General features: G+C 42.4%; 1 protein-coding gene across 1 annotated transcript in view; it reads right to left on the bottom strand.

Moving 5' to 3' along the window:
* LOC134623892 (uncharacterized) overlaps window positions 1–13,114 on the bottom strand; it is an 82,076-nt gene extending 68,962 nt beyond the window's left edge. The window contains exons 1-3 of the mRNA XM_063468901.1: window positions 12,659–13,114; window positions 6,163–6,353; window positions 1,616–1,803 (exon numbers count right to left, since the gene is read on the bottom strand). Coding sequence (XP_063324971.1) covers window positions 1,616–1,803; window positions 6,163–6,353; window positions 12,659–13,114 — 835 coding nt within the window. The remainder of the gene's footprint in view (window positions 1–1,615; window positions 1,804–6,162; window positions 6,354–12,658) is intronic.
* Between the last annotated feature and the right edge of the window lie 6,735 nt (window positions 13,115–19,849).

The raw sequence follows: 19,849 nt of genomic DNA, 5'->3' as shown, positions 1-19,849 counted from the left end.
GATTGCCTGCCAAAAACTGAGTTCCAATGTTTCCATGTATTTTTTTATGTGTAATATCTTTAACTATGTTGGTAAATAGACTTTGGTCCCTTTGTAAACAAATTACAAATTAAAAAATTATCTGTTTTTTTCAAGTATCTTTAAAACTCTCTGTTATTGTACTTACATTATAACCAATCTGCTCATTTATCCCCACTTAAAATATTTTTTCAGAACTATTGTAATATTTGCTGCCATTTCTGCTGTCCTCTTGGCCAACTTACTCTTACAAAAGACATTTTTCATGTTAATGACTTTTTTTAACTGCATAAATAAAGGTTATATAAAAGTCGCTGCCAAAAACTGATTGCGCCTTCTACCTTGTTACATGAATGTTGTTTGAGCTCAATATGACTTTGTGTCATCCATGAGGGATGCATTTGACATATGTTTCACATATTATAGCCCAACAGTTACTTATAGCAGTTTAAATAGGAGCAATCACTTTTTGGCACGGACAGGCATTTCTAAGTTGTTGATGCTCTAGGCAAAATGTTTCTAATGCGTTTTTCAGTTTCCCTGAATTATTGTGGCAGCCGACAACAGCACACGTTGAACCCGAGCTCATCCTCGAACAGGTAAAGTCACTTATTACAGCACAAAGTAACTGATTTTGTTGTTAGCAACGACTGAACGCTGGCTTTCGCTTTGAGTAACCGGAAGTATAAAACCGGACAACTGATGTAGTGGGTCTGCTATGGCAGCCGACGTACGCTCCTACAGAAACCTGTGGATAAAGGTGTGTGTATGACAAGTACTCTCTAGATCCACTTGGTGTTTGTTGTGACTGCATGTAGTGGGATCAATGCGCATTAGTAATAAAGCTTTGATGAAAAATAATTCAGCCTCATCTGAACCTTCTTTTCCAGATGGGATATCAAAACAAGAAATAAGTCCGTATCATAATCTCTGGTGTTTTCGTGTTTGTTTGTTTTTATTTTATTTTGCGGGTTGGTCATTAGACGCAGCTCCAGCCAGCCAGAGAATCCCCCGCCATCTCCCCCCTGTGCTGCAAGCAGCAGGCGCACCTCGCAAACAGAGGGTGCCCTTACTCCCAGCAAATGGGCGGTAGAAACCAATCGGTGCCTATGCTATTCCCAAAATCTGCTGGCATGATGTCGGGGCAGCGTGAGTACGAACATTTTTTTTCTTTGCCGATGCCCGTGATGTCGCCCCGGGCTGTGATGCCACACATCTGTTCGACTAAAGCCAGTTAATATGCGACGCCAGTTAAGCTGAAACACCGGTCTCTAGTCAAAATGGCCAGCCCTGGATGCATCTGGAGATCTGAAGTCCTATTCTAAAGGCTGATTGCCCTCCCCCACGCCTGTACCTGTGGCTTCCTGTCCTGGGGGTTGGTTGTTCTCCTACCCTGCACTCCACACTTTTGTTCATATCCAAAGACTATTTTTCTATATCTATTCTTACCCCCTAAAAACCGCCATATTATAATGTTGCAAGCAATCACAAACTCTACAGTCTGTCTAACTCAAATGTATACCAAGCAATCTATTATTCTCAACAGAGCTAAAATCAACATAAACTGAACCCACATTAAAGTTAGCTCGGTGCTTACCTTTAGATGAGCCCACAAACCGAGAGAAACTCCGTGATGAAGCTGGAAGTCTTAAGAAACAGATCAGGGAGCAGAGACCCACGTGGTTCACGCTGATCTGAGCTACAATCCAGGAGACAAGGGTGTGCAGATCGATGCAGATATCGATCCAAACGTTGGTAGTGGTATATGTTCCTGTAAGTTCACTACTTTACTCCCGTTTCATGAAAAAGCAGCTCTCTCTGCTCGACTCCTCTCTCCTGCACACACACTTCGCTCCGCCCTCTTTACCGGGCTCTGCTGTGATTTGTTGCTGTGCGATCACGTGACTCAGCTGCACAACGTAACCACGTGGGGTATTTCAAAATTAGGGCCTATCTCCTTTTCCTAAACTCTTTACCGTGGCTCGAGGAAAACGTCATCGTGGGAAGGAGATTTGCTGAGGACTCAGGAAAAGAGAGGAGCGGTGCTGACAATTTGAACAGCCTTACACTCGTCTCTCTGTAATAAGGTGACACCGGATGTCCGCCTGTTGAAACTACATTGTGCTGAAGATGGACTACAAAACAAACATCTTACTTCGTCACAATGTGTTTAACCCTGTTATTTTATAGAGGTCATATAAACGAGAACAGCCTGTTAAAAATATCCCTTCATTACAACGTTTGAATTTTAAAAGAAGAAGGAACATTTAGGGTCAGATTTACTAACATCTGCAGCACAGTGGCGGGGTGGGGGGGGTGGCTTACTGGGCTTAACCCCGGATTGTTTTTTCAGAAGCCCGGGGTCTTTTGGAGTGTAATTTTTTCATAGTTAGATGCCTGACTGACAACTGTATAAAACAAAAAATACACACAATATTCAAAGCACATAGTGCACAATGTGGGAATTTACGACTGTGCGTAAATCCCCCCCTTATATTGGTATGATCCGAGCTCAGACACTAAGTGACTGAGCGAGGGGGGGAGCTGGTGCCTGCGAGTGCGCTGTTGGAGAAACGGAGCCAGGCAGACAGAGAACTGAAGTTTGACCAGGTACCAAAGCAAATCATTCGTACTGTACAAATAATGTAAATATGACGGTGTATCACAAACTGTTTGGAGGCTGGAGGCTATGATCAGCAAGAATACTGTTAACATCGAGACCATGTTCTTGGAAGTAGAATCTTTGAAGAATGTCACCCAAACAGTTAAATCTACTTGTGAAAACAACATCAGCAGATTGTCTCAAGTAGAACTGAAGGTCAATGAAGTTGAACGATACCATCGGAGATGGAATCTCAGGCTCTCAGGTGTCCCTGAGCAAAAGCAAGAAGACATCACCAGAAAAGTACTTGACATCTGCTGCACTGTTGCCGGGGAAACAAGTGCAGGATTCAAAAACAGCATTGATGTAGTTCATCCCCTGGGCCGCTACAGCAAAACTCAGAAGAAACCAAGGCTGGTTATTATTCAATTTGTGACAAGATCAGCTCGCGACCTGATCTGGAGGAAAGCTAAAAACTGCTCCTTTCTGAAAGAAGATTACATTTTGTGTTAAAGCCACACTGTCTATATCACTTTGTTTTCTCAATGTCAGGGGTTTAAGAGACACTGTTAAGAGAAAAGCTTTGTTTTTGTTTGCAAATCAACAGAATACTGACTTTGTTTGTGTTTTTCTAGAATCACACTCTGTTATTAAGGATACTGCTTTTTGGAAAACAGTGTGGCAAGGATCTATGGTTCTCAAATGGATCAGAAAGATCGTCAGGAGTTATTACTCTGAAGAACAAATTTAATGAGAACATTATGCACTCTGAAATGGACTCAGAAGGACACTATGTGTTAATGATTGTCAACATTGATGGTACACTTCTTCTTCTTGCCAATGTGTATGGTTTTAATTTCTAAGTCTCAGAAAGACTTCTTATTGGATGCCTTGAAACACCCTTTTTGTTCTGGTTATCCAAATACCCTAATCTCCTGTTATTACTTGGAGGCGATTTTAACATTGCTCTAGATCCTTCACTAGACAGATGGCCACCTAGTTCAAATAACTCTCTGTCCTGTTGTTTAAATACATTTATGTAAATTTTTCATTTAATAGACATTTGGAGAATTAAAAACCCTAAAGCCAGACTATTTACAAGGAGTAACAAATCCAACTCTTCTAAATCCTGTATTGACTTCTGGTTAATATCTGATTGCTTAAATAGGAATAATGTTATAGCCAATATAATGCCAACTCCACTCACGGACCATAAATCGGTATCACTTCAGGTCTTTTTCAATACTAATGCTGCCTAAATTTGCAGGAGCTGCTACTGGAAACTTAATAATTCCCTTCTAAAACATGAGAAAGTGATTGAAGATATTTTGTCATTAATCAAACGTTTCTGGGATACAGCCCTAACTAGTCATCTCTACTGTCTCTACTTATTTTTCAGGCGTTTTACAAATTTGGCTTTGGTCCTTACTTTCAGAATGCAATTAAAACAATGTCCAAAAATGTAAATTGCTCCATCAAACTACAAGCAGGTACACTGTTGGGTCTGTCTAGCACAGGCCCAGCGCTGGAACGAGACAGTTTAGCTACACAGCAAAGGCACTGAACACCAAGTAGGCAAAGTTCTTTGTGTTACCCATGCATGAGGGAGATCTGCCTGGAGCCAAGTGTCGTTCCAACCACTTGACCTCCGTCAGACTCTCAGCCAGGTTCCCCATAGCACTCCTTTTATTGTGGTTACATGAATATGCATAGGTTCATTAACATATAACATCTTACATAGGAATAGATGTGAACAAAGAATACCTTGTCTCTGTGTGTGTGTGGGGGGGGGGGGGGGTGAAGACTCCCCAAAGCTGGTGCCAGGAGTCTAGCAGTCCATCTAAACAAAAGGCACTTAGACTAAAACTGTTTATCCTGCCATAAAACAATAAGACAAGGTACGGCCTCTCCCGTGCTCCCAGAATGTGGGTGTGAATCCCAGAGCACTCTGGAATGCACACAAAGCCTTTGCAGCCTACTAAAGATCACACATCCTATCACTACACAATCGATTATACACCTCTAAGCATATATGGTTAAATATTTCTTAATACAAATGACAATAATACAATCTAAACCCATCATCACCACCCTGTATTGTCATTTTCAAGGCTATACGATGTATATATATCTTCAGCTCTACACCACTTGTCAACATTTTCAGTGCAGGCTTCATTTCATACACACACATTAGCCTTAGCATCCATGTCACTCTGCTGCAACAGTATGTAGTTGGTAAAAGTGTTAGCAATCATTTTCAAAGGAGTTTTGCAAAGAAAAGCGTCTGGACTTCTTAAAGTTGCTTGAAAGTAGCAATCATTTTATTCACCATCAACCTTACACATGGCAGGACACAACCTGTAAACAAGCAAAACAATGCCAACAATGTAAGATTGGGAGTCAACAACTTTAAGAACATATTCCACCATGGTCCAGGTTCATGATCTCCACATGAACCCGCACCTCTGCAACTCCGATGTTTGGGATCAGACTTTGGAAAAATTTAGCTCCTCCACCCCAAATGCAGAATTCCTGTGGCACTCCAGTGTCTACTGTCACTCCAAAAGAGTTTGGTGAGGCTATATCCACCTCACGCTTCCGTCGGTTACTAGGGTGATGTTCAATTCTGTCCATGAAGAAGACGTGATCCGATAACTTCACCAAGGCACACACTCCTCCCCATCCCTCAGGGAGTGATAGATAGGCTTTGTGTCCACACAGGAAGTACCAATCAGCCAACACCCGTGTTCCTTTACTGCTTGGCACTGTCTTTGCACAGCCTGTCCACTTCTGGCTCTTTGCTTTTACTGGTACTCTGTAAGCCAGGTTGAACTTGCATTCAGTCCTCCTCAATGTCAAGTTCTCAGCACACTTTGCACTGGTCAAGCAATTCATACACCTGCTCTCATTCTCCGGAGGGCCTTAGGTGTATATGTTTCTACATAAGCGAAGCGGCAGCTCCCCCACTGACAGTGTTCCATTGTTCATCACACACACCGGCAGCTGAGCTGTGCTCAGCTTGTTCAGCAATATTATGTCTGGCAGTGGGTCTGCCACTTGAGGCCAGGCCAATAAGTCAGTTTGCCCAGAACAATTCACATTCAGAAGTGGCGACCTACTCCAGGTGATGTTCAGAGGTGTACTATAGTTGGTCTTGGACATGGGGACTCTGTTGCCAGGATGAGTTGCTAAGCCTAACAGACACCAACTTCTGTCCTCTGGTATGCTGTACAGCCACAGTCCAGATGTATATGCGGACAACGGCATATGAGCACACACATAGCAGTCCGTCCTATTGTTCAAGTGAGCAGTTGTATTCATAAACTGCCACCAAAAGTTTGTAGAATAGCCATGAGGGTATTGGGTGTGGTTTCCTTGGACATACAGGGTCTCCACTGCTGACCATGACGACATCAAAGCCATTACACCCAGCAGGGTAGACAACACTTTTCCAGCTATTCTGATGAGTACCTGTGGCTCAGTTGGTTTCTTCAACGGATTGAGACGAGGGGCCCTGGAGGCTCCCCCCCCCCCCCTTGTACCCGGTCTTCCTGCCACTTACTCCAAGCTGGCCTGGATGTGTGTCACCTTCTTGCAGTGGCTTTGGTGTATCCAGGTGGGTTGTTCTGCGGTTTTCACAGCTGTTGGTGTTGTCAGCATAGCGTGGCTTTGACCAGCACTTCCTCTTTATGACCTTTATCAGCACCCAGTCCCCTGGCTTCAGACGTTCTTCCTGTACAGAAACAGAATCATCTGGCAGATTATTTGCACTCATGACTTCTTTGCTTTTCAGCATTTTAATCATCCAGTCTGCTAGTGTGTTTTCTTCTGCTGCTTTATCATTATTAGTACAAAACACTGGAACTCTAAATGGCCTGCCATTTATTATTTCAAATGGAGTTAGGCCATTATCAGTTGACGTGATTCTCATATACATTTTCACTAGCTCAATGCAGTCTACCCATGTTCTGCCTGTTTCCTCCATTGTTTTCCTAAGTCTCAGCTTTACTGTGCCATTGGTCCTTTCAACCAGCCCTGCACTTTGTGGGTGGCATGAGCAGTGGTTTTTCAGTGTTATCCCCAGATGTTGTGACATTTTCTCAATTACTTCCTTCACAAAATGAGGACCATTGTCACTATAAACAGTTTGGGGGATCCCATGCTCTGGGATCACATTTTTGCATATTGCCTTAGCCACTGAAATAGCATCTGCTTTCTTAGTGTGGACAATTTCAACCCACTTTGAGAATGGGCACACAATTACCAGGCAGTACCTGTAGGTGTTACAGTTAGATAATTCAATTCAATTCAATTCAATTTTATTTATATAGCGCCAAATCACAACAAAAGTCGCCTCAAGGCGCTTTATATTGTACAGTAGATCGCACAATAATAAATACAGAGAAAAACCCAACAATCATATGACCCCCTATGAGCAAGCACTTTGGCAACAGTGGGAAGGAAAAACTCCCTTTTAACAGGAAGAAACCTCCGGCAGAACCAGGCTCAGGGAGGGGCGGCCATCTGCTGCGACCAGTTGGGGTGAGAGAAGGAAAACAGGATAAAGACATGCTGTGGAAGAGAGACAGAGGTTAATAACAGATATGATTCGATGCAGAGAGGTTTAACACATAGTGAGTGAGAAAGGTGACTGGAAAGGAAAAACTCAATGCATCATGGGAATCCCCGGCAGCCTACGTCTATTGCAGCATAACTAAGGGAGGATTCAGGGTCACCTGGTCCAGCCCTAACTATATGCTTTAGCAAAAAGGAAAGTTTTAAGCCTAATCTTGAAAGTAGAGATAGTGTCTCTCCCGAATCCAAACTGGAAGCTGGTTCCACAGAAGAGGGGCCTGAAACTCCCTCCCAGTCTACTTTTAAATACTCTAGGGACAGCAAGTAGGCCTGCAGAGCGAGAGCGAAGTGCTCTAATAGGGTGATATGGCACTACAAGGTCATTAAGATAAGATGGGGCCTGATTATTTAAGACCTTGTATGTGAGGAGCAGGATTTTGAATTCAATTCTGGATTTAACAGGAAGCCAATGAAGGGAAGCCAAAACAGGAGAAATATGCTCTCTCTTTCTAGTCCCTGTCAGTAGGGATATTTCTAATTTTAGACATGTTGCGCAAATGGAAGAAAGCAGTCTTACATATTTGTTTAATATGTGCGTTGAAGGACATGTCCTGGTCAAAAATGACTCCAAGGTTCCTCACAGCATTACTGGAGGCCAAGGTAATGCCATCCAGAGTAAGAATCTGGTTAGATACCATATTTCTAAGATTTTCAGGGCCGAGTACAATAACCTCAGTTTTATCTGAATTAAGAAGCAGAAAGTTAGCGGCCATCCAGGTCTTTATGTCTTTAAGACATTGCTGCAGTTTAACTAATTGGTGTGTGTTACCTGGCTTCATGGATAGATAGAGCTGCGTGTCATCTGCATAGCAGTGAAAATTTATGCTATGTCTTCTAATGATGCTGCCAAGGGGAAGCATGTATAATGTAAATAGAATTGGTCCTAGCACCGAACCCTGTGGAACACCATAATTGACCATAGTAGGTGAAGAGGATTCTCCATTTACATGTACAAATTGGAGTCTATTAGATAGATATGATACAAACCACTGCAGTGCAGTACCTGTAATACCTAGAGCATGTTCTAATCGCGCTAATAGGATATTATGGTCGACAGTATCAAACGCTGCACTAAGGTCTAGCAGGACAAGCACAGAGATGAGTCCACTGTCAGAGGCCATAAGAAGATCATTTGTAACCTTCACTAAAGCTGTTTCTGTGCTGTGATGAGTTCTGAAACCTGACTGAAACTCTTCAAATAAGCCATTCCTCTGCAGATGATCTGTTAGCTGTTTGACAACTACTCTTTCAAGGATTTTTGATATGAAAGGAAGGTTGGAGATTGGCCTATAATTAGCTAAGACAGCTGGGTCTAGAGATGGCTTTTTGAGTAAAGGTTTAACTACAGCCAGCTTGAAGGCCTGTGGTACATAGCCGATTATTAGAGATAGGTTGATCATATTTAAGATTGAAGAATTAATTAATGGCAGGACTTCTTTGAGCAGTTTTGTAGGAATGGGGTCTAAAAGACACGTTGATGGTTTGGAGGAAGTAATTATTGAAGTTAACTCAGAAAGATCAATTAGAGAAAAAGAGTCTAACTTAACATTGATGGTACTAGAAGTAGCTGTAGATAATATTACATCTGTGGGATGATTATTGGTAATTTTTTCTCTAATGATAAAAATTTTATTTGTGAAGAAGTTCATGAAGTCATTACTAGTTAACGTTAAAGGGATTGTTGGCTCAACAGTGCTCTGACTTTTTGTCAGCTTGGCTACAGTGCTGAAGAGAAACCTGGGGTTGTTCTTATTTTCTTCAATCAGTGACGAATAGTAAGATGTTCTGGCTTTGCAGAGGGCTTTCTTATAAAGCAGCAAACTATTTCTCCAGGCTAAATGATGATCCTCTAAATTTGTGACACGCCATTTCCTCTCCAGCTTACGAGTTATCTGCTTTAGGCTACGACAACTCAATGAAATCCATATGGATTACTTCAAATGGGTAGCTGGCTCTGGGAAACCTTCTTCTTCTAGGTCTGAGGTTCCCCTGAGCATTATTATGGTATGGTCTCCTAAATTTGCATGGCCATAGGGTAGGACGGTATTACCATCCCTCCCTGTGTAGGTGCCTCGCACCCGAGCCCAGTTATATGTGAGACACCTGCTAAAAGTAGCTTCTGTTTCCTGACCGTTTAAGCGGTACAAGGAGCAGAGTTGCTTGTGTCGGGCGATAAATTCATCAACATTAGTCAACGGGTCTCCTAAACCTTTACTTGCCTCTGCACATTCAGATTCAGTCCATGGCCTGTAAACACAAATAACACGGCTTTGGTCACCTGCAACACCAAAATGGGGATTCGCGACCTCCACCATGGGAAAGGTATCTACTGCATGGACAGGGTAGACAGGCATGCCAGCTGCACCCGTCTCATTCCTTTTAGTTTTGGATCTAGTGTTATAAGGGCTTAAATATTGTGCTGCTGCATCCCCAAACTCCTGTCACACTCTATCCTCCTCCTTTCTCTCTTTTCCTGCTCCTGCTTTCCTTCCTCCTCTCTGGCCTCTCTCTCCCTCTCTAATGCTGCTCTGCACTGTTGCTCCCTTAACGTCAGCACCACTGAAGTAGACTGCACCATCTCATCTTCAGGTTTCACAGCTAATGCCTGCAAGGCTGCTCTCTTCACGTTCACTGCCTCCTGTCTTTTCTGCGCCTGCTCTAACCACAGTTTAGCGGACGCCAGTTGTAACTCTCTCGCCTGTTTCAATTTCCCTTTTGCACAAGCTGCCTTTACTGTCAACTGGTCCACTAACATTTGACATTGTACTACAACTAATTTACCTTCAAAACCATATTTCTTGTGCCAATGTCCTAAATACTTCACGCTGCCGGGAGCAAATTTCATCATAAACTTCTCGTCACCCTCTGACGCACTCTTGGTTGCTTGGGAACCCATAATAACAACAACAGCTGGCGTGACAGACCACGTGTTCTGCTCCGCACCCACTCACACAAACACACTCACACAACAACAACAACAACAACAACACAAAATAGGCCTACAATTTTCCCCAGCCTGCGTGATCCCGCACGGCTGTTGCGCTCCTGGACTCGTGTCTACCCGCGCAGTCACTGAGCTGCACCTGCCTGCGTGAAACCGCGCGGCTCAGGTCCGCGTGAAACCGCGCGACCGTGCTCGCATGAACCCGCGCAGCTAAGGAGCCGTCGCTCTCTTTTATTTATAAGCCTGTGATTAACAGCAGAGTGAAGATGACCCCCCCACCCACTTGAAACGTAAAGGCAAATAGGCGGAGCGGTTAGTGCTACGTTTGTGCAGATTTGTGCAGGTAAAAGGAGTGTTTGTGCTGCTACGGTTTTTGAGATATTAAACATTATTTTATAGGTCATTCAAAGGTCACCATCCCCCCAAACTGCTACAAAACGAGCCAACATGGTCTACTTTTTTAGTGCTACGTTTGTGCTGATTTGTGCATGTAAAATTAGCATTTGTGCTGCTACGGTTTCCGAGATATTAAAAGGTATATTTTTTGCTGATGACGTCACCATCCCTCCAGACTGCTCCAAAACAATCAATCAATCAATCAATCAATCAATCAATCAATCAATCAATCAATCCTTTATTCATCACATGGAGGTTGCCCTGCAGTGAAATGGGACCCCCCCCCGACCTTACACACACAGCACTGACATTACATGGGGATACAAGTCGGACATCAGTAGCGTTACAGAAAAACACTGAAATGTACACTACAATGGGAAAGTACAAGAGGAAAAAAAGGAGACCTCTACTCATGCTGTGCTTCCATGGTAGGACAGCATGGGAACAGGAAACAAAAAAACTCCTCTGCACAAAAGCACATAAATGTCCACAGCACAACATTGTGAGAGACATGACAAGCCACAGGGTAGGGTGGGGGTGAGGAGTAATCCGAAGCGAACACAGCAGCCATCCTGCACAGCGCTATCTTTCCAGCGCGGCACACAGACCCGCCGTGTTCCCCCACAGGAAACAAGCATCAAAGGCGTTTGGAAAGGGAGGGGGGATGAGTGTGTGCATATCAGTATGTGTGTATGTGTATGCGTGTCCATAGTCAAGCTGAGACACTGTCCTTCGCCCTGCCAGGCTAAGTAAACAGTCTTCCAGTCAACTCAGGTGGCCTTGCATAGGATGGGGAGGAACAGACAAAACACAGTCGTTATCAGGGAGTTTTTGTTCGGCTCCAGCCTTGAGCCCACAGCTGGCGCCGAAGGGGTAGTCGCATGAAGTGATGGTGTTTTTTTCTTTTATGCGAACAACTCATGAGAATTTCAGAGCTGTTCTTTAACACTCCAACACCGACATCGGTCTCTCAATTTCCCTTTGGAGAGCCGCGAGCTTTTCCATGATGTTATCAAGCTTACGCTCCGTGTTGTTGTCATTCTTTTGCCCAAGGAGCCGATTCTGAGACCTCACGACCACAGTGAGCTGATCTAATATGCGCTCAGAGGTGTTAGACTGAATACTCACTGCAGTCGTAAGCTTCTCCAAGATCTTAATCATGCTGCACTCAGTGGGCCCATTCTGAAAAGTCGCGCCTCGTCCCATCGTTTCAATCCTAGCGGGCAGCCTTGGTGGGGTTTGAACAGCCGGTTCCGCTTTCTTAATTTTCCGATAAGCCAGGGCCAAGCCAGCTCCGAACAGCAAGAACCCTGTTATTATGGTTCCAAATAGGTAGCTATCTTCAGTGTCCTCGATCGACAGTCCCACCAGGCACACGACCCTTCATGTCTGCCACCCGTCCATCGTGTATCCAGCAGGGAAGGTCCCTCCAGGGCACTCGGGCTCTCCCGACCCGGTGCTTCTCGTTGAGAAGAGCGTGTCAATTGCACGTGTCAAACCAGTGGTGGGCGGATCGATCCGAATATCGATAGTATCGATCCCAAGTTGGCATTGTTATCGGATCGATACTAGCCTGGTGAGATTGATTCTTTACTTTGAGTTCTGCTTGTTTGCTATGCTGCGCTTTCAGCAAAAACGAAACAACCAGGTCGCTGGACTCACCGCTCCTGCGTCAGCAGAGAGCAGGCACACTTTGCTCCCTCTCCCCCACTCTTATGTTTCGGTGTTGCGCTGACACGTCACGTGACTTAGATACTTTGGGGGTTGTTAAGTTGTTTACATATTAATTATATATTTTGTTTTTGTTGTTGAGAATTTTAATTGTGATTTTTTTTATTATAGATTATCAACAGTATTTGTTTTAATTTGTTTGAGTTTGCGTGCACTTAAGATAAAAAAAAAAAAGTTCGCCACCACGGCAGACCCGATGGCATTTTCATACTTCGCAGCATCATTTATTCTTACAATAATCACACGGTTGCCTTAACAGTACATTCAACGGCTGCAGCTCTCCCGCTGGCAGCTATACACATCACCACCACCAAACCTGCCCTGCCACATACCCCCCTCGCCCGCTTCACCCCACCCCACGAGCAGGCAAGGGAATCGGCCCGGACCATCGGCGCCCCATGCCCCAGCCCAGCGATGGGGAAGGTCCACTCTGGCAGTTGCCTGCCCCTCCAGCAGAAGCCCTGGAGCTGGCCCGATGGCCACCCATATGGCAAGCAGCGGTGGCACAGCAGACGTGGAAGTGAGCTGGGGCTCACAGGCAGCTGGGCAGACGGCCGGCACACAGGACCATGCAGCCTGCGTACCGAAGCGGACAGCATGCCGCTCTCAGGCATGGCAGGACCCCCGCGCACCTCGACCTCCGTCTCCAGCTTGGCAGGTCCCGCTGGCGCACCAGCCTCCGGCTCACCCCGAGCCGTGCGCTGTCCACCCTTACAGTGATCACACGGTTGCTGTAACAGTAGCCTACATTCAACGGCTGCAGCCCTCCTGCTGCCACCTGTACACATCAACACCAAAAACAACAACAGCACAAGCAGCGCACAGGTTTTAAGCCGGCGAGGCATCATTGTAGATGCAGTGAAGGTGAGTCCATCTCACCTGCAGCAGCATCGCAGACCGCGACCCGCCACAATAATAAAACATTTTTTATTTAACTATAAATAAATTATTTCTCCTAATTATGTCCTGGGTTTTAACTAATTAATAATACCAAAGGAAACATCACAAAAAACACTTAACCTCCTAGGACCTGCCGTCCACATATGTGGACATCACATTTTTGGTTATTTTGACCAAAATACTAAATTTTGCTCTACGAGGACATTATACTGCTACTGTTCTATCAAAATTTTAAATGAATATCCTCATTTCTGGCTCTCATTTTTCTTAAAAACAAAAATAAGGTAAAAAAAAAAAAAATCTTGAAATTCTTTGTTTTTACATTCATCGGGGCCCAATATGCCCAAATATCAAAGAGAAATTAAAAATGCATGTCGTGGAAGAGTTCGGGTCTTAGGAGGTTAAGGTCATGAAAATTAATTGCGATTTAGCAATTCAATGAGGCATCCACCTTTTTTATTGAAAAGTATCGTATCGGTATTGGTATCGGCGATACTGGCCCGTATTTACTTGGTATCGGATCGATACCAAAATATGCAGTATCGCACACCAATACAAACCAAAATGGTCTACTTTTTTAGTGCTACGTTTGTGCTGATTTGTGCAGGTAAAATGAGCGTTTTCCTGATCATTGATTTAAAAACACAACTTTTCTCCACATAGATACTATATTTGGAACAATAGAGACATTTTATACAAACATAAGTCTGTGTTTTAAAGTAACTGGTTTGATAATGGGATTCATCGTGTTGCACAACTTATATATCCTGCTGGAGGTTTACTGTCTTACTCAGAATTTTTGAATACATATGGTCTTCCTGTTCCACCAAAGGAATATGCCATAGTGTTTGATGCTATCCCTGCTGGGGTCTTAATGTTGTTTAGAAATCCTGTTGTTAGTGATTTGACCCCTTTACTACTTATGTCGGTCAGGTGTGTTTCCCCTCTATAAAGAGGAAAAACAATTGTGAAATACGAACTCTGTTTCAAAAAGACAGAACTTGTGTCCCAACAGCTGTCGCCTACTGGAATAACTTATACCAGGACCTGGAATGGGAGAAGATTTGGACCTTGCCGTCATAATTTCTATTAAATAACCAAGTAAAGGAAATATCTTTTAAAGTTATTTATCGTTTTTACCCAACCAGATCTTTTCTTGTACGTTATAAAAAGGACGTTGATGTTAACTGCTCATTTGTTATTGTGTGAAAGAAGATATTTTTTATTTATTTTGATCATGCTTATACACAAATCTTTTTTGTGTGAACAGTACAAATCCGATATTTTCAAACCCGATCTGGGTCACTTTGTATGTGGTACTGAATCTGATACATATCTGATGTTTTAGAAAGCGACTGATGTTTGAAGAAGAAGAAGAAGAGTGGAGGCTCTGAGTGGTAGCCAGCATTTACGTTACAAAACCACGACCAAGTGTTTTAACCTGACAGCCTGAGGTGTTCTTTGGTAAACTGGTCTACCCGACAGAAGGACCCAAGGTCCCGCCCCTTTTTTTGTGGTAAGGTAAATGTGTTTGTAAGCTAATCTGTAACTACTAGTAACTAGTGATGTGTCCTGTGTGTCGAAGCGTCGACTCGTGTGTCGGGTAGTGATGCGCGAATCATGAACGAATCGTTCAATACTCGAGAATCACTTTACTGACTCATGAATCATGATTCACAAGCCCAACTGACTCACTGACTCATCCCTGTTGCTGTTAGCAGCAATATATCTAGCTTATAATTAAAATTGTGGAGAAAAACACAACATCCAGTATCTTAACAAAAACATTTCTGCTCTGAACTGGAAGAAAAAACCCTGAGTAGAAGCTCACATCAAGACAATAGCTCCTCGGTTCACAGTAGCATCGCTCTGCTAACATGCTAACAGCACATTTGAGCTACTCACCCCCTCCTTTCCTGTGCTGAATCGTAGAGCCAGCGAGTCACTCAGGACTCGCTAACCCCCTCCCTCCTGTGCTGAATCATAGAGCCAGCGAGTCACTCAGGACTCGCTAACCCCTCCCTCCTGTGCTGAATCATAGAGCCAGCGAGTCACTCAGGACTCGCTAACCCCCTCCCTCCTGTGCTGAATCATAGAGCGAACGAATCACTCACTCACTCACCCCCTCCCTCCGGGCTCACAGCTTCTTCTTCTTGGTTGGCAACCAATGTTAAGGCGCATTACCGCCCCCTGGCTCACGGCTCAGTGGACATTTAGATGAGAAAATATATACTTGACACATTTAAGGAAAATACTAATAAAATAAAAATAAACAAGATAAATGTTCCCTTTAGACATTTTTTTGCTCTTTTTTGCTTTATAAAATTGTTGTTTTCTTTTAGAATCACTCATCTTAGCAGTAGGATTTACATGAAAAGAGAAAAGAAATTAAGTTTGAGTGAAAATGTACATTTTTTGCACTCTCTGGTCAACTGACTCAGTGAATCAAATGACTCAAAAAACCCGATTCACTTTGGTGAGTGACTCATTAAAACTCGATTCAGTAAAAAGAATCAAATTTACCATCACTAGTGTCGGGTAATCTCGGGGGCGTTTTTGTGAAGCGCGTATCGAGGCTTGCTTTGATTACGTATGCAGTGACGTTCGAGGCCTCGCGGGCAGTCCGTACCACGTGACTGATTCAGGGACTGGTTTACCGGTTCGCGCCAGATTCGAAATAAAATGGGCAGCAAAACACAGCTGATTTCTCCATCGCACTGTGTTGTGGAATTGGATTATGTACGTGTTACTTAAACATTTCTTCTTCGATGGAACCAGCAAGGAAGAGATTTTTTTTTATTTCATCTCTCCTAATAAAGTATGCAGACAGTAATAAATATCACAAATGATAAGCACCATGATATAAATAAACAACACTACAGATCCTATAATCTGATTTCTGTCATTATTTGTGTCATTATCCAGATGTACATAAGCATGATTACACAGTTACTATAGGAGCAGGTTTTGATTATCAATTAAAATCGATTCTGGCTTGGATAACGTGATATCGATTCATTAAAATCCTGAATCGATTTTTAATATAAATATTACTACATTTCAACAACCACCAAACAGTAAATGAGAACAGGTACACCGATTCTGCACAAAGGCGTAAACTCAAAGCGCGGACCCGCTGACGCATTAGAAGCAGTGAGATGTCGCCTTTCTCTCCAAACTGCTCGGACACGGTCGGGGCTGAAAGCCGACAGCTCACTGATTCTGATCCGTCGGCGGGTCCGTGCTTCGTGTTTACGCCTTTTTTGTGCTGATTCTGAAGCTGCAGGTTTTATTTCTTTTCTCTTTCTCTTTCTGTTGCTGTTTTGCTTTCACCAGGATAAAATCACACTTCATGCACAGCTTTCTCTCTCTCTCTCTCTCTCTCTCTCTCTCTCTCTCTCACACACACACACACACACACACACACACACACACACAGTATACTTCAAGAACAGTTTCCCGTCTAAAAATCTGTTTTCTGCATTATTAGCTTGTTTGTTACGCATACGACTACCGTTGTTTACAGCGCTGTCAGGTGCTGTTTTTTCCCTTTTAAATACTTCCGAAAAGAAAACCTAATTTCTGCCGTTCAATAGGCTACTAAACAAATTTAAACTTTTTAACAATATGCAAAATTGCAAAACTCTAAGGTGTGTCTCTAATAAAACCTCTGTAATTTGCTCTGCTTCTATTCAGCAGCATCAAATAATGTTCATGTGTTGATTAATGGTTTTCTTTCGTTTTTGATCTACTGCTGAATATTTTTATAAAATCGTTTTTCTCTTTTAGCCTCAGCTACGTTGACACAAAGGCATCTGCTGTGATGCTTACACCTTAGATAAAGTCTCGAAAGTGTCAACTTTCTTTTTATAGTTATAGAAATATGCAAATGTACTGATCTATGATCTGAATTATACTATTGACTGACTGACAGAGTTACACAATCATACCAAAACTCTGTCCTGATAGTTTCCACCTTCTCTTTTGTATCACACATACTGAGACAATATTCGGGATAAATAACCATGAAAACAATTTATTTATTCAGTTTAGAGGTTTACACATCATTATGATCACAGAGCTTCACTTGAATTGTCCACTTGATGGCGCAGTAGAGCAAATGAATCATCACAATGCTTCGAACCATGAGTCGACCAATTGGGTTGAAAGCTTCAGTTCATCATGAGGCTTCATCTCACCATCACTACTAGTAACTACCTTAACTAGGTCCTGAGTATGTCGAACTACAAACTTGTGATCTGGAATTCTTTCACAGTTTTTTGCAAATAGTCTGTTATTTACCATCAAGTGAGTGAATATAATATCTGTATGTAAAAGTCCGGAGCCTCTGGGGATTATCTAAGTATTTATAGCATTACACAGACCAAAGGTATCATCACAGTGTTAATGAAATGCTGGGTTTATCCATCTCCTGGGGCGGGCCTACAGAGGAGCACTGAAGATTTCCCTGTGAGGGAGCTGCTGGTGAAGATCATGAGTCCTGCTTGATCAATGCAATGAGCTTCAGTCTTCCTGGTGTTTCTTAAATGAAGCCTCTCTCAGTGGGTCAACAGAACATCTGGCACAGGACAGCTTTGATGAAACAAAGGGAAGAAGTTTCTCCAAACCTCTGGACCCAGGAAACCCAGCTTGGTCCTGATGGTCTCCCTCACTAGTTTCTCCCCAGGGTGAATGTAGCTGTTGATATAATAGGGACTCTATTATTAAATGAAAAGAAAAATTAGACTACACCACTGAAACCTGCTGCTGTTTTTAAAGTTTCCATGTTACCAGGCTGTAGAGGGCTCTGAAGATTTAAACAGTTTTAGATCCATTACACTCACAGTCTTAAATGTTAAAATCTCAAAGGACAGCATTATATTTTTGATATTAATAGTAACTCTGGGCCTCTGTGGAGTGTGCAGCTGATCTCATCGCTATCTTGAAATCAATAACAAAACATAAGGAGTGCTGAATAGTTCAATAATACAGACTACGATAGTAACAGGTGTGTAGCATCGCTAACTAGCTAGCAACAAGCCTCCAACCCATTGCGTATGCTAGCGGCTAATCTAGCAAACAAATTAATAACAGTGATTTTAGATGTTTTAGAACTATGACATGATAAATTGCGTGCCTTTTTCATAACAGTTACATGGTTGTATTTACCTTAATTGAACGAGTTGTCAGTCGCGTTAAACCCATCAGCAAATAAACTGGAGCAGCCGAGCTACGTACAAAGTCTTCGGGGGGGGGGCTGTCACTGGACAAAACAAATCATAATATTCATAATATGAATATCATTAATTAACTTTAGAAAGACTTTGACTCTTTGAATTTAATGTAATCAAAACATATGTATTTTTAAAATTATCTTAAAATGTTATTCTACAAAATTTGCAGCAATTTAATTTGTTTATTTTTTTTGAGCTGATAGTCTGTGGGACCATGGAAGAGTCTGTACCAACTTACATTGCAGTTTCTGTGCACTCCAGCCTCTTCTGTTCCACGTGAGATGATTTTCTGAGGCAGAAGAAATTATCTCCAAGAAAAGAAACAGAGTGGAACAAATCCTCTTCTTAAATAAAAATGGATTTGAAAAAGGATTACCTTAAATGTATCATGCTTTTACTTTACAAGTTCATAAGCATTCTCCAATTTCAGTTTACGATCAATTCTACTCCCAGGTCAAAATTATGTGCAAGAAAATTGACCAAATATAATATTATTAAACACACCTGTCCAGACCTCACAGCACGTCATAGTGTGTTGTACATTATTATATGTATATTAAATGTATTTTTCATCTATTGCATTTACCAACATCAAGAAGTCACAAGCAAAAAAATACCACACCATGGTAAATGTTTAAACAAGGAAAGTATTGATAAAAATTTATTTAAAAAATAAACATAACAATTTTCAAAGCTGTTCAAAGCAACACAACAGTGGGCCAATGTCAAACAAAATTGTGAACTTCACTTTGTAGAGTGGGCAGTCATAATGAAGCAGTACACTGTCATTTGAAAATTCAAGCTGCGCTTCATATTTTTGTCCGCCAGATAGAAAGCTTTATTTGGCCATCACTGGCCAACAGTAATGTTGTAATGTTGTTCCATATTTAACATTTGCACATAAATAAGTGACATAATATTTTATACTTTTTTTGTAAAGTTTCTTCACCACACTTCTGCCATCCGCCGTTTTTATTAGAAAAAACTGGCCACAGCCACTGCGCTATGAATTCTGGGATATGTTGGGCCACAAATGATACACCCGACCCATTCTTCAAATCCGGGGAAATGAAGGGCGCATTTTCGGCCGCATTTCGAATTGGGGCAGGCTTCATCATGTTGCCGTGACGTAATCAGCCTTCAAATTGGGTCTTGACACTGAATTGGAACAGTTATTTTAGCAGCAGAAAATGTGAAAGAGAAACATCACGTGGAGATACTTTACGTCTGGAAATGAAAACACTGACATGAAAATAAACATAACTTCATTCTGTCACTGGGTTAAGAATAAAGGAGTGTTCACAAGAAATCATCAGCATCAAACTGTGACGATAAAAAATTGTTATTAAAGCAACCAAGAATGGGATAAGTTTGATGTGAATCTTTGGT

This window comes from Pelmatolapia mariae, linkage group LG3_W (assembly GCF_036321145.2).
Source record: "Pelmatolapia mariae isolate MD_Pm_ZW linkage group LG3_W, Pm_UMD_F_2, whole genome shotgun sequence".
NCBI lineage: Eukaryota > Metazoa > Chordata > Actinopteri > Cichliformes > Cichlidae > Pelmatolapia > Pelmatolapia mariae.
The sequence above is the reverse complement of the archived record's forward strand: the minus strand, read 5'-3'. Positions and strand labels throughout refer to the sequence as shown.